The 12881-nt window shown below is 43.7% G+C and overlaps 1 protein-coding gene across 7 annotated transcripts in view; it reads right to left on the bottom strand.

Annotated features, from left to right (window-relative positions):
• The window catches only part of TTC17 (tetratricopeptide repeat domain 17), an 84402-nt gene extending 71535 nt beyond the window's left edge, over positions 1-12867 (bottom strand). For 2 of the 7 annotated variants that reach the window (XR_012159403.2, XM_073348038.2), the window contains exon 1: positions 12643-12838. Coding sequence is in view for 5 of the 7 variants with exons in the window: in XM_073348038.2 (XP_073204139.1) it covers positions 12643-12795 (153 nt within the window). In the remaining 2 variants the exon portion in view is untranslated. Of the gene's footprint in view, positions 1-5159; positions 6484-9294; positions 10562-10714; positions 10810-12642 lie in introns of those variants that run through there. The other 5 variants (XM_073348040.2, XM_073348043.2, XM_073348039.2 and 2 more) reach the window with 5 other exon arrangements.
• Positions 12868-12881: the final 14 nt, after the last annotated feature.

Here is a 12881-nt window from a genome sequence, read left to right as displayed (position 1 = left end):
CAAAGACTGAATTGGGGGAAGTGCTGGTCCCAGGCTAAAAGGATTTCTAGCCTGTGTATAGAAACCGGATGGACTGCTTGTATCATCAGTAAGGCTACATTTTAGTCACAGCTATTTTTAGTAAAGGTCACGGACAGGTCATGGGCAGAAAACTAAAATTCACAGGCCCATAGTCCATGACTTTTACTAAAAAAAATTCCTGACTAAAATTGGGGCTGGGGTGGGGGAGGAGGAGAGACTCGGGGGGCACCACAGGTGCTGAGGAGGGGAAGTGCCATGGGTGGGGGAGATGGTGGGGCTGGGGCAGGCTCCTTACCTAGCTCCTGGGAAGCAGGGCCTCAGCTTCCTAGAGCGCCACGTGCTGCCTCAGCTCTGCTCCAAGTCCTGGTTCTGCAGCTCCCATTGGCTCGGAACCGTGGCCAATGGGAGCTTCAGGGGTGGTGCCTGGCTGCTGACAGAGGCAACATGTGGAGCTAGGAGAGCCGAGGAAGAGGAGCCCCCCATCCCAGGTAAGCACCGGTCCCAACTCCAAGCCCTGAGCCCCCACCACACCCAAACTCCTGCTGCTGTGGGGCTCCAAGACTGCCCCAGCAGCAGCCAGTGAGACTGACCCGAGGAATGAATGAGCTGCTCAAGTGGCTCCTGGGCCAGCTGCACGGATTATGGAGCCTTAATCATCAGCCTGGGTGAGAAATTGCTTATTCACATCCATTCTATCTAGTATCTTACACTTTGTTTGTAGTTTTGTTTATTTGTTAGGTAATCTGCTTTGATCTGTTTGCTATCACTTAAAGTCTATCTTTTGTAGTTATAAACTTGTTTTTTGCTTTATCTAAACCAGTGTCCCTTTAAATGAAGTGTGTGGGGGAAAAAAAATCTCATCATGGTTAACACAGGCTTGTTGCATATCTTTCCCACATCGAGGGGAGAGTGAACTATTTATGAGCTTAGGTGGTACAGATCCCTGTGCAGTGCAAGATGATATAATTCTGGGTTTATCCTCCAGCAAGGGGGTACATGTCTGGGGAGCTGGGAAGTTTGCTGGTGTCTGCTGTTAACGCTCAGGTAGCTCAGTTTGGGTGAGTGGTGTCACCTGGGTGATAACGGGGCCTGGTGAGGCTGGCCATAAATCTCCCACAAAGCAGTGTGAGCTGGGCCAGCCCAGCTGGGTTGCTAGAGGGGCACAGTGATGCCCATAGTTCCCAGATTGCATCCTGGGGGTGACAACCCATCACACCTATCACCAATGCCAGCTAACAGCTGCTCCTTTAGCACATATGAAAAAAGTCTGCATTGTGAATTTGAATGTTCCAGGTTTAAACCTTGATGATTATCCATGGGGGGAATGCAATAGAGGGTCCATTATAGAATAGAAAAGGCCTAGAAAATTCCATACCAAGAAAAGTTAAGATTATTGTTAGGGTTACAAAATCAAGTTCAATTGTGACAATCTTTAGTTATGAGATCACATATTGATTCTCCCCCACAGAGCCCTCCTCATTCAGCACACAAGCTAGTATTACATAGTGAATGAGGTGGCTGTCCTTAGGACCTTTACATTTTCAGACATTCGAATGTGGGCAAATGAATGAGGGCCGTACTGGCTGCAATCTATTTTAAAGTTTATTCTAGTGCCCAGCATAGTATCCAAGCCTTGTAATATTTTACTGCATTATTCCTTTAAAATGGAAAGAGATTGTTGCTCAGAAGAACTTGAATACCCCTCTCCTCTTCCTCACCCCAATAAAAAACCAAGCAGTAACATCCTTGAGTTTACTCAAGCCCATCTCCACCTCCCAGGAAACTACATCAAGTTTGGTAATGTCACATTTCCCACTCTCCAGCATTTTCACCTTAAGTAACAGAGTCTGTAGTTTACATACAGAGGTAGAGTTTGGTTTTCTGAGGACAATCATTACAGATACTCTACATCAGTATAAATAATGAGGAATATGATCAAATACGTTTGTTGACCTTTTTTTAAGAATGGTGTAGAGCCTGAATTGAGCAAACCATGAAACTGAACAGTTTTTTCTGAAAAAGACTGACTTTCTCCTCTGAAATTTGATACCTTAGGTTTCATATTCAAGTGTTTCATATATTCAAAGCTTCCCATTTCAGAAGAGTCAGAGATGGCATTTACCCTAGCATGATCTGACAAATTAAGGAGTCTCCATGTTGTAGTACAATTGCTACGAAGGATTGATGTCTACTGAAGAATCTGAATGCAGATGATCTCTACGTAGTATAGGTTTGTGATGAAACTCCAGATCCAACACACTCAAAGTGTTCCTCTTTGGCAGCCTACAGAAGTTCTTTGATTATGGCATATTAACCTCTCTGTACTTCAGTTTACCTATTTGCAAAATGGAGGTATACCAGGACTTCCCCATCCTTTGCCAACAGCATTGAAATCCACAGAAGAAGCGTGCCATATCACATTAAACAAAGCAGTGTTAACTGAACAATTACCAACAAGATGTTTTATGGCATGCAACACCCCAAAATTTATCAAGACATGATTAGAAGTTGAAAAATCATACTACCAACTGATCTTTGGAGACTATATCCTATATTTGGGGGGACGAAGGGAAAGTGATGTGAAATCTTTCCCAAATCTATTTTCCATGACATTTCGCATTTAAACAGCTGAAATATTGCTCCTCAAATCATTCAGAAAGCTACCAAAATAGACTTCCTGGCTCATGACCCCCTCCTTTCACCATTTTCTCCACACTCACACCACACCCCCAATCCTTTTTCCAGTGTAAACGTAAATTGATCATTTACACCTCTAAGGGCTTCTACAGCTTAGCCCTGCCCTTTCTAGCTGATCTACTAACCTATAAGAATGCTGACACTATTGCTCACATTAAAAGCCATAAACCTAATTCATGATAAACCGTAACAGAACTAAAGCAATGGGTTCTAAGATAGGACTGTCTAGAAGGTCATTCTCTCACGCTTCAGCTTTGTGTCTGCCAGCAAGCATGCACACTGATCCTCTCTAGTAATCAGTCTATTGGCAGGTCTCTATTTGTCTTATGGGGGAAAGTTCCAAGGATTTTGTAACGATCACATAGCTTATGAAATAAGACAAGATGTTTCTATGAGATGCTTGGCAGTAAAGAGCAGTGGCCTCTTGTTTGCTGCGGTTGTTGTCCTGACACACAGTTTCTGAAGCAAATCTTTCCCTTGATAATGGTTCTTCTTTCCCATTAGAGAATATATTTCCTTACCCAGAAGTGGTAAGCAGCATGTGGGGTGCTAGAAATATTCTGAGGAAGAGATCCATTTTATCCATGTAGGTCTAGTTTCCACAATCACATACCATTCACATTCCAAGTGGTGTGTGTTTATGAAGTACCAGCCCATGCCTTTGCTTGTAAACCAAAAAAATTCACACAAAGGTATCTGCAAAACTAAGTGTGGAAAGTCTAGACCTGCATGACTGAAGAGATCATTTAGGCCCTATCCACATGGGACCAGTGATGTTCAAACATGGTTGCTGCTAGCAGAATTGTAGCACAATTTTTCTAAAGCGTGTGGGTAGGGCTTTGTTTTGAGAACTGTGCAAGACAAGTTATGCTGCAGGCTACAGTTGTAGCCTGAGTTTTTATAGCACAATCTTCAGGAAAAGAATCTTTGCCACCATGTTTAAAATCAGCTGTGTAACTTGCATAGTTCTGAGAGTGCTCACAGATCTTATGACAGAGGTGTTCATGTTTCCACTTCACCACTATTATGATAGCACAAAAAAAGTCTTAGCATGACAACAAAGTACAAGTTATCTTCACACTTCCGAATTAAGGGAAAGCAGTTGCACCATTAGTATGTAACAGCATAAGAAGGGTTATTCATCTTTGCACATTTCACATGTTAAAAATGACATGTTTTATTCTTATGCTTCCTGTCACACTTAACATACCCCCACTTTCTCAAAGAAAGTAGCTATGGGAAAACAATGCACACTAAGATCCCAGTTCAGTGCCTACATGGAGCTCTATTGAAATCAATGAGACTTCAGGAGGGCACAGTTCTATGCCTGTATGCAGTGAATTACAGGATTGGGGCCTTTTAGTTTCATACTGTGAACACGTGGTATTCCTCCTTTCTCATACCGGTGCATACCCTGGATTTGGTCCAAATTTACCCCTTTTCTGCAAAAAGTGTATGATGTGGTGGTACAACTAAATTGGCCACCTTAAACCAGGGGTTGGCAACCTTTCAGAAGTGGTGTGCCAAGTCTTCATTTATTCACTCTAATTTAAGGTTTCGCATGCCAGTAATACATTTTAATGTTTTTAGAAGGTCTCTTTCTAGAAGTCTATAATATACCTAAACTATTGTTGTATGTAAAGTAAATAAAGTTTTTAAAATGTTTAAGAAGCTTCATTTAAAATTAAACTAAAATGCAGAGCCCCCCGGACTGGTGGCCAGGACCCAGGCAGTGTGAGTGCCACTGAAAATCAGCTCGCATGCCACCTTTGACACATGTGCCATAGGTTGCCTACCCCTGCCTTAAACTAAACTTTCCTCCAAACTTGTCCATTACTGTGTTTTTCACCTTTCTGAGCCTGCTTCAGGTTCCCTCTGCCTCAAAGACTCTGACTCTTGAAAGGAGCTAATAGAAGCTAGCTGTTTTACACTTGGCTTGGCAAACAAATAATTCTGCATCTCTGTGACTGGTCCCAGACCTGACCCACACAAACAACAGAATCACTATTTCAATCTGACTAACATCTCATCACTGATCTTCACAATATACAAACCTATACACTTTAACTTTCTGTCAAGCTACAAGCACACATCAATAGGTGCTTGACCAAGTACTTGCCATTATAGGTCAGAAACTCCCAATCATCTGGACCCATCAAGCTAGGTTTCTTAGCTCTTAGGTACAGAAAGACAGACAGTCAGGATCAAACTTGAAAAATGCTCTTATAAGACAAAATGTACCTGCAAACGTCTTACAAGTTTTTAAATAGAAAGGGCCTGACATCCTATTAAAGTTTTCCATTAAGCAGGCTAGGTGAAAAGTTAAGAAAGCTTGGCCAAGGATAACCTGATCTCACACACAACTTAATTTTAAAAAGCAGCTGTATTTATGTTGTACGTCCTTCCCTGAAGGCTAAGATGCTACTCTGATCTACACTTACATTTGGTGTTTTGATTGTCCTCTTCATGCTGGATGTGCTGGTCAATGATCATTGACCTCCAGCCCTTGTCTCCTTGTAAATGCAATCAAAGGGAGTTGTACTGCAGACAGCGCTTCAGGAAACACACACAATATTAAACACTTGCCCTCCTCCCCAATTGCACAAGGACCTAGCAGAGCTGGAGGAAAAAACTCAGTAAAGCAGTAGGCCAGATGGCCAGGCAAACTGGCATTTACAAGGAAAGTGAGGCAGGAGATCAGTTGTCACTTTTAGTTTTATCAAGTGTGTTGCTCAGTCAATATCACCAGGAAATGTAGGGGCAGGGCAGCAGATACTCTGGCAGGCAGAAAGTACCGTAATTTTTTTCATTTGTCTGTATTGGATTTTAGATTGTCCCATGCTGCTAAACTGCAAATATATATTTTTCTTCTCTCTCTCTCTCGTTATTGCATTAACTAGCTCCTCCATGAATCATCCTGATGTGGAGACTCTCCCTTGTTTAAACTACTAGCACAATTACATTCAAACCTCTGATCAGTCACATAACTGTTATTTAACTTTTCTTTGTTTGCACCTAAGAGAACCAGGGAAGAGAGAAAACACACATTATGGGACTATGTGGGATTTTATTAAGATTCATTGCTGTGATGTAAACTGCTGGTTAAGCTCCCCACCCCACGAAAGTTTAAATGCTACACCTTGGTTCTGTTCAGGCCCTTTCTATAGGGCACTGTTTTATTGATTGCACCATCAACCTTCAGTAAACCTCCAAATCAAGCAGTTCAATGTAAATCCAACAGCTTCCTTTCCCCTGACTCAGGGAACTCCTCCATACTCCTGTCCACTCTTCCCCAGTTCTCCTATAAGCCATCTACCTGGAAGTCGCCCTGCTCCAGGCCCTGCCACAGGAGCCAGCCTGCTTCCCACAACTCTCCCCCTCAAACTCAGCTCTTTCAGCCTTCACAGAAATCAGGGCCTCACCAGGCAATCTTCTGATCTTTTCCCAGATGGATCTGATAATGCCCTCTATCAGGCCCAAACACCTATTTTCACACAGGCTGGTTGCCCCTTAAAGAGACAAACCACCCAGTTACATGACAGGTTTCGGAGTAGCAGCCGTGTTAGTCTGTATCCACAAAAAGAAAAGGAGTACTTGTGGCACCTTAGAGACTAACAAATTTATTTGAGCATAAGCTTTCTTAACACCCATAAAACACCCATTTTTTCATGGTTTGTGTGTATAAAAACATCTTCTGTGTTTATCACTACAGGGGAGGAGGGTTGCAGTATTGCTATCCTGCTTCTGCACTGTTGCTGGTGGTGGTGGCTCTGCCTTCAGAGCTGGGCAGCTGGAGAGTGGTGGCTGCTGGCCAGGAGCCCAGTTCTGAAGGCAGAGCCACCACCACCAGCAGCAGCGCAGAAGTAAGGATGGCATGGTATGGTATTGCCACTCTTACTTCTGCACGGCTGCCTGCAGAGCTGAGCCCTCAGTCAGCAGCTGCTACTCTCTGGTTGCCCAGCTCTGAAGGTAGCAGCGCAGAAGCAAGAGTGGCATGGTATGGTTTTGCCACCCTTACTTGGCCCCTCCAGCAGCAGCGCAGCTGTCTTCAGAGCTGTGCACCCGGCCAACAGCCGCCACTCTCTGGCCACCCAGCTCTGAAGGCAGCGTAGAAGTAAGGGTGGCAACATTGCGACCTCCCTGCAACTCCCTTTTGGTTCAGGACCCCCAATTTGAGAAACGCTGGTCTCCCCCATGAAATATGCACAGTATACGGTAAAAGCACACAAAAGACCAGATTTCACGGAAGGAGGCCAGATTTCATGGTCCCTGATGCGTTTTTCATGTCCGTGAATTTGGTAGGGCCCTACTTACAAGGGTACAGAATGCAGCATCTTGCACGAAGGCTGGTGTTTCTACATTGTCTCCACTTTCAGCTCCTGATGCAGTGAGTAAGCTATAGTCCAATTTGCAGAGAAATGTATGGATCATTGTGCGAAGCGAAGGTCAGGGATGGCGTTACTTGTCACTGTTGCTTATTTAAGTATCCAGGATTAGTGACTAACCTAGTAAGACCCAGAAGCTTCACATTACCTTCCCATCAGCTTAAGCCTTGCCAACACATAGTTGGGTACGTCTACATTGCAATCATAGGGTACGACTGCAACATGAGTAGACATATCTGAGCTGGCTTTAATCTAGCTTGCTTGAGTCCCAGAGCAGTGAAGCTGCAGCAGCCCACATTTCATCTTATGCTCTATTAGCCTGCTTGGAACCGTGGTTAACTACTCATGGGGCTAGCCCGTGTTGACACAGACACTGCTGTGGCTTCACTGCTCTGGGACCTAAGCTAGTTAGATTAAAGTAACTTTATATGTGTTGGCTAAAGCTACAATCATGCCACATGACTGCATTACAGACATATCCTCGTGCACCTGCTCTTCAGATATTTCATCTCCACCTGGGCTACCTCTATAGCTCTGAATAAGTCAAAACCTCTCAAGTTCAGTTCTCCCTTCCATAAAATTATAACTATACTTTCTTTGCAAATACTAACCTTGACAACCACCTAAGTCAATTAAGTGCTATTACCACCAGGTTAAGACCTTAGTTACCAATCAGTTACCACTTCCCATTTACTTTGGCATTACTCAAACTGGCAATAAAATTGAGCCTGCTCCAAACCTGAGAGTCCTTTGTGAACAGAAGGTAGGAAGCTATGGGGGCACCAAGGCCCAGAACACAGGCTCATAATTAAAGTAGGGCCTGGGAGGCTAGAATACCAGTGAAAAATTGTGAAGCAGTAGCAAACGAACCTGAGAACTAGTGACTTGGAGAAACTAATGATATCATTCAACAGAATAACGCAGGATACCCTAGAGTGTGAAAATCAGAGAAGTGCCTAATATATGTGGCCTCACTTAAGCACTACACACAAATCTTCACTGCCTAAGGGCTCCTGTTGCCAACATTTAAGAAAAAGAAAGAAAATAGCTGCAGAGGACAGCCCTATTGAAAATGTAGCCACCTGTCCTGCTCAATTAAAAATTATTTTATTGAACAGTAACAATAATTATACAATTGGATGACCAATTGCTCTGGTAACAAGACAGACTCACCTGAAAGAACTGCGGACCTAACTAAAAACCAATAATGTTTTGGAAAATTAAAACAAAAAGATGCACTGGTCGGAATTTAGGTTTACACTCTATTTAGTGCATTATCTACTGGTACCAAAGGAGTATGCTCCCATGTAGCATCCGGCACCACTTGTGTGCTTCCACCACTGAAGTGGTAAATAATCCCTCTAACATCTAGTTGCCATAGGCCAGTGGTTCTCAAATCTGGTCCACCGCTTGTTCAGGGAAAGCCCCTGGTGAGCTGGGCCAGTTTGTTTACCTGCCGCGTCCGCAGGTTTGGCCGATTGCAGCTCCCACTGGCCGCGGTTAGCCGCGCCAGGCCAATGGGGGATGCAGAAAGCGGTGCGAGCCGAGGGATGTGCTGGCCGCCCTTTTCACAGCCCCCATTGGAGTGTCGAACCAGCAGCGGACCAGAGATGAGAACCACTGCCATACGCAGTGGACGACAGTCTGTTGTGGTTCACTGATTACAGCTCAAAAATGTTACATGATCATATTTTGGCATTTGAAGAAAGGGCACTTATGGATGCAGCAATAAAACTAGACTATCTTTCAATCCACTTGGCAAGGGAAATAACTTCAGTTCTGTTTTTTAACTTACGAAAATCCAAATAAATGAAAAATTAAACTTCAACGCAGACCTGCTGGGGTGAGAATGGAAACTCAATGACCACACACCAGCTACTAAGTTAAGATTTTGATGTACATTAGAATGAGATTTCTATAATCATCTCCTTTGGGGAGAAAACAAAGGAACAAGTTCAGAGATGGGAAATAAATCAAGGTAATAAGGTTATGCTGCATAATAAACCATTCCAATGGGAAAGATACAAGATCTCCAGCTCCGCACTAGAAATGCATTTACAATATGCCAGACAGTTCCTTGGTGACAACGAAAATGATCACATGTTCACCCAGATGAGGTCAGAAAAGCACACACTAGCTGCTGGGTCATCCCTGTGTCCTCTAAGTCTGTAGTTTTTAATAAATGATTTACCTTGCCAATGTCAGCACAAGAAAAGTTAGAGATCGTTGCTTTCTGCAATGAAACAAAATGACCTGAAGTCCAAACAAAATCATGTCATTGATGAACTGAAACCCTCAAGATTATAGGTTTCAGAGTAGCAGCCGTGTTAGTCTGTATCTGCAAAAAGAAAAGGAGTACTTGTGGCACTTTAGAGACTAACACATTTATTTGAGCATAAGCTTTCGTGAGCTACAGCTCACATTCCTTCAACAGGATATGCTGGATACATGCTAACTTACAAAACGTTCTTTGCTGAAGGTTATTACAGTTTTTGCTGCATAAGCATTAGTTCTCAGAAACAGATATTACTACAACCTCAGTCATCTCTGGTGCATTTGTATTTGCTAGGATACAAACCTAATGGCACCTAGATACTATAATGATAGGTGCAGTAGAAATATTGTATTTATGATAACTTGAATGAAAACAATCTTCAGTAAATAGAATTTCGGAGCCTTTTTTATACAAACTACATCTCAAGGTGCTTTAACAGAAATACCAACAGTGGGATGGAAAAATTAAGAAGGAACCTGCTGAAGGAGAATATTTTCAGCCAGGATTGGAAAGGAGATGGGAGATGATGAGGCAAAGACCTAGAAAGGGTGTTAAAGAAGATGCAGATGGAAAGAGGGCTTGCTCCAATAGTGCTGAGACTGTAAAAACAGACAGAGGCTGATGCTAAACAAGCAGCGGGTATTTTCATATTCACTAGTGGAGCTTTATGCTATTGCAGCAAACGTCCAAGGTTTGCTTGACAAGAGAACAAAAGAAGTGCTTATTACTTAGAATGAATCCCTGGGGCAGGTGATACACCATAAATAAAAAGTGATGCTCTTTGAAACTTGTAGTACCTAAACTGAAGGGAACTAGGCATGCTATTTTATATTTGGAAAAGTTAATAACCATAAGCTTCTTCAGTAATATTAGCAATTGCACTGTAGAAATTCAAGCTGACAACAATGTAGATTTCAGTTTAATAAGAGCAGCCAGGCATCCCCAACTAGAACACTGAGAAAAACACTGCTTAAGAGGTTTCAGAGTAGCAGCCGTGTTAGTCTGTATCTGCAAAAAGAAAAGGAGGACTTGTGGCACCTTAGAGACTAACATATTTATTTGAGCATGAGCTTTCGTGGGCTACAGCTCACTTCACTGGATGCATGCAGTGGAAAATACAGTAGGACAATTTTATACACACAGAGAACATGAAACAATGGATGTTACCATACACACTAAAATGAGAGTGATCAGTTAAGGTGAGCTATTACCAGCAGGGATTTCTTTTCCTGGGTTTTTCTAGGATATTATTACCTTCTGACTAAGAACACTGGGATTTTTAGCAATCTGAATGTCTTCCTGGAAGAGAAAGAAACACCTAGACAGAAGCCATTACCTTTTCCAAAACTGGAACTTCCCAGTCATTCTTCCTACCATCCATCCAGAGAATTTAGATCTTATTCGGAGAGATACACTGAAAAATTGCACCACCTTATGAAGAACAATCATAGTTACAAACTACTGAAAAAAGGAGCCATTTCACCACACTTCATATAGCCAGAATACATACAACTTAAGAGCCCATTTCACTAGCTGCCCACAAAGTAGCTCCCTCTTAGAGAGGGAAGACAGGATGTCTAAGTCAGTCATTCACCTTTCCCTATTTTCTCTGATTCATCAGTTAGAGAAAGGGAGAAGATGCCTTGACTTTCTCCCTTCTGGGGTTTCCTCTCCTCCTTTTCCTTACAGTATGCTGAACTGGCTTTTGAACTGAAGTTTAGGTTAAAGGTCGATTTAGTGTAAAGTAGATTTTGATGGTTTCTCTTTACAATACAGAGGGAACAAATCAGTAAAAAAAGAGCAAAATCAATGGGAACTACTGCTCTTCAGTAATTGAGTGAACTGAGACACAAACCTTAGTATCAAAATGAAAAGCTGTGACCAAGAATATACAAATATTGTAGAGTGGAGATAACAGCTAGCTGCATTTCAGTGCAAATATCGTGTCTGTCTCATCCTAAACCAGCCCATAGGAATACGGAAGAGAATAAGTAGAGAAAATCCCAAACTCATCCATACTTCAGATTTTAACCATCACTAAAGCAAAAAGACTCAGTGACAAAAGAAACAGGCACAGCAGTTACTTTCCATCATCTTCCAGATAAAGGACAGTGAGATCTGCTAATACAAAAAGGATTGCCTGAAGCTTCACCACGGGGTTACTGAGCACTTATTGCATAGGAGGACTAAGTTATTTCAATGTTGTGACTCAGAACTCAGATTTATTTTTCTTTTGTGTCACCATCTATAAATCTGAACATTCTTAGTGAGTTACATCGAGGCACTGAACCTGAATGTTCTCTGAACTTACATTCAACTTCCCCACATACTTATTTCTTCTGATTAATAACCTCAATAGCCAGTGAGGGCCTACTGGGTTGTCCTTACTTCATTGGTGAATATTATAGAGTTCCTAATCAATTTCTAGAAACTCTGGTGCTATTTGAAACAGACATTCAGCCAACAGGCACCACAAGTGAAGATCTAGCTGAGCAGTTATGACTATGAGCTAGTAAGTGATATGAGCTCTCAGATCAGCCTGGCTTTGCACCAACACACTGAGTTCAACCTAGGTATCACCACCCATAACAAGTATTACCCTATACTAGACTCAAGGAGTAGGAAAAAGTACCCATACCCTGTGCAACAACCATCAGGGAGTTTCCGCTGGAGAAATTACCACGTGACATCAACATGCCTCCATCTACAAAATGAAACCTACACATCTGCTTCTCTTGACCCTTTCAGCATCTTCTCTGGGACACGAGACACTCTGGTATCAGAGAGGGAAATGGCAGAGACTAAGTTCCAACAGTTGCCCAATGAAGGAGGGGGGACGGGGGAGAGAGGTGCATCTAACAGGGGTTCCTGCCCTGAGCACCTTGCGGGGATCGGACCTAACTAGGCCCACCCTGACCGGCAACAGCAGAGAGATTCCCTGGGAACCGGCTCTGCGAGGGGGGCAAAAGGGCCATGGGAGCCGGCGGGGAAAGCCATAGCAACAACGGCCACACGCTGGGGAAGGCAAGCGGGGTGGGATGGGGGGAGGGGACTTGTCACCATGGCGATGTCTCCAAGGGAACGGAGGGAGGGGGAGTGTCGTGGGGGCAGACCATATGGGGATACCCTACGAGATCACCATGGCGACAGCAGGGAGGCGGTTTCCACACTCTCGTTGAGAACTGGATACCCCCGCACTATGGGGGGTGCTCTTTCTGGGGGGAGACATCTCCAGGGTGACGGTCTCTAGGGGACCCCTTTTACCTGCTGCTGTATCTTGCCATCCTCGGTGACCACCCAGTGGGTGGTGGCAGAGCCGGGCCGTGCCCCTAAACCCAACAGCAAGGTCAGACCCAGCACTCGGCCCCATACCGGCCAACGCCAGCCCCACCCGGACGCTCTTGTTGCCACCGCCATCTTCCCCGATCCCGGCCTTCCTGGACTACCCGGAACCGGAAATACCTGCTCCGCCATTTTGGGGTGAGAGCGAGGGCGAGGCTCTT

The sequence above is a fragment of the Lepidochelys kempii genome, chromosome 6, assembly GCF_965140285.1.
Source record: "Lepidochelys kempii isolate rLepKem1 chromosome 6, rLepKem1.hap1, whole genome shotgun sequence".
In the NCBI taxonomy this organism is placed as follows: domain Eukaryota; kingdom Metazoa; phylum Chordata; order Testudines; family Cheloniidae; genus Lepidochelys; species Lepidochelys kempii.
The sequence above is the reverse complement of the archived record's forward strand: the minus strand, read 5'-3'. Positions and strand labels throughout refer to the sequence as shown.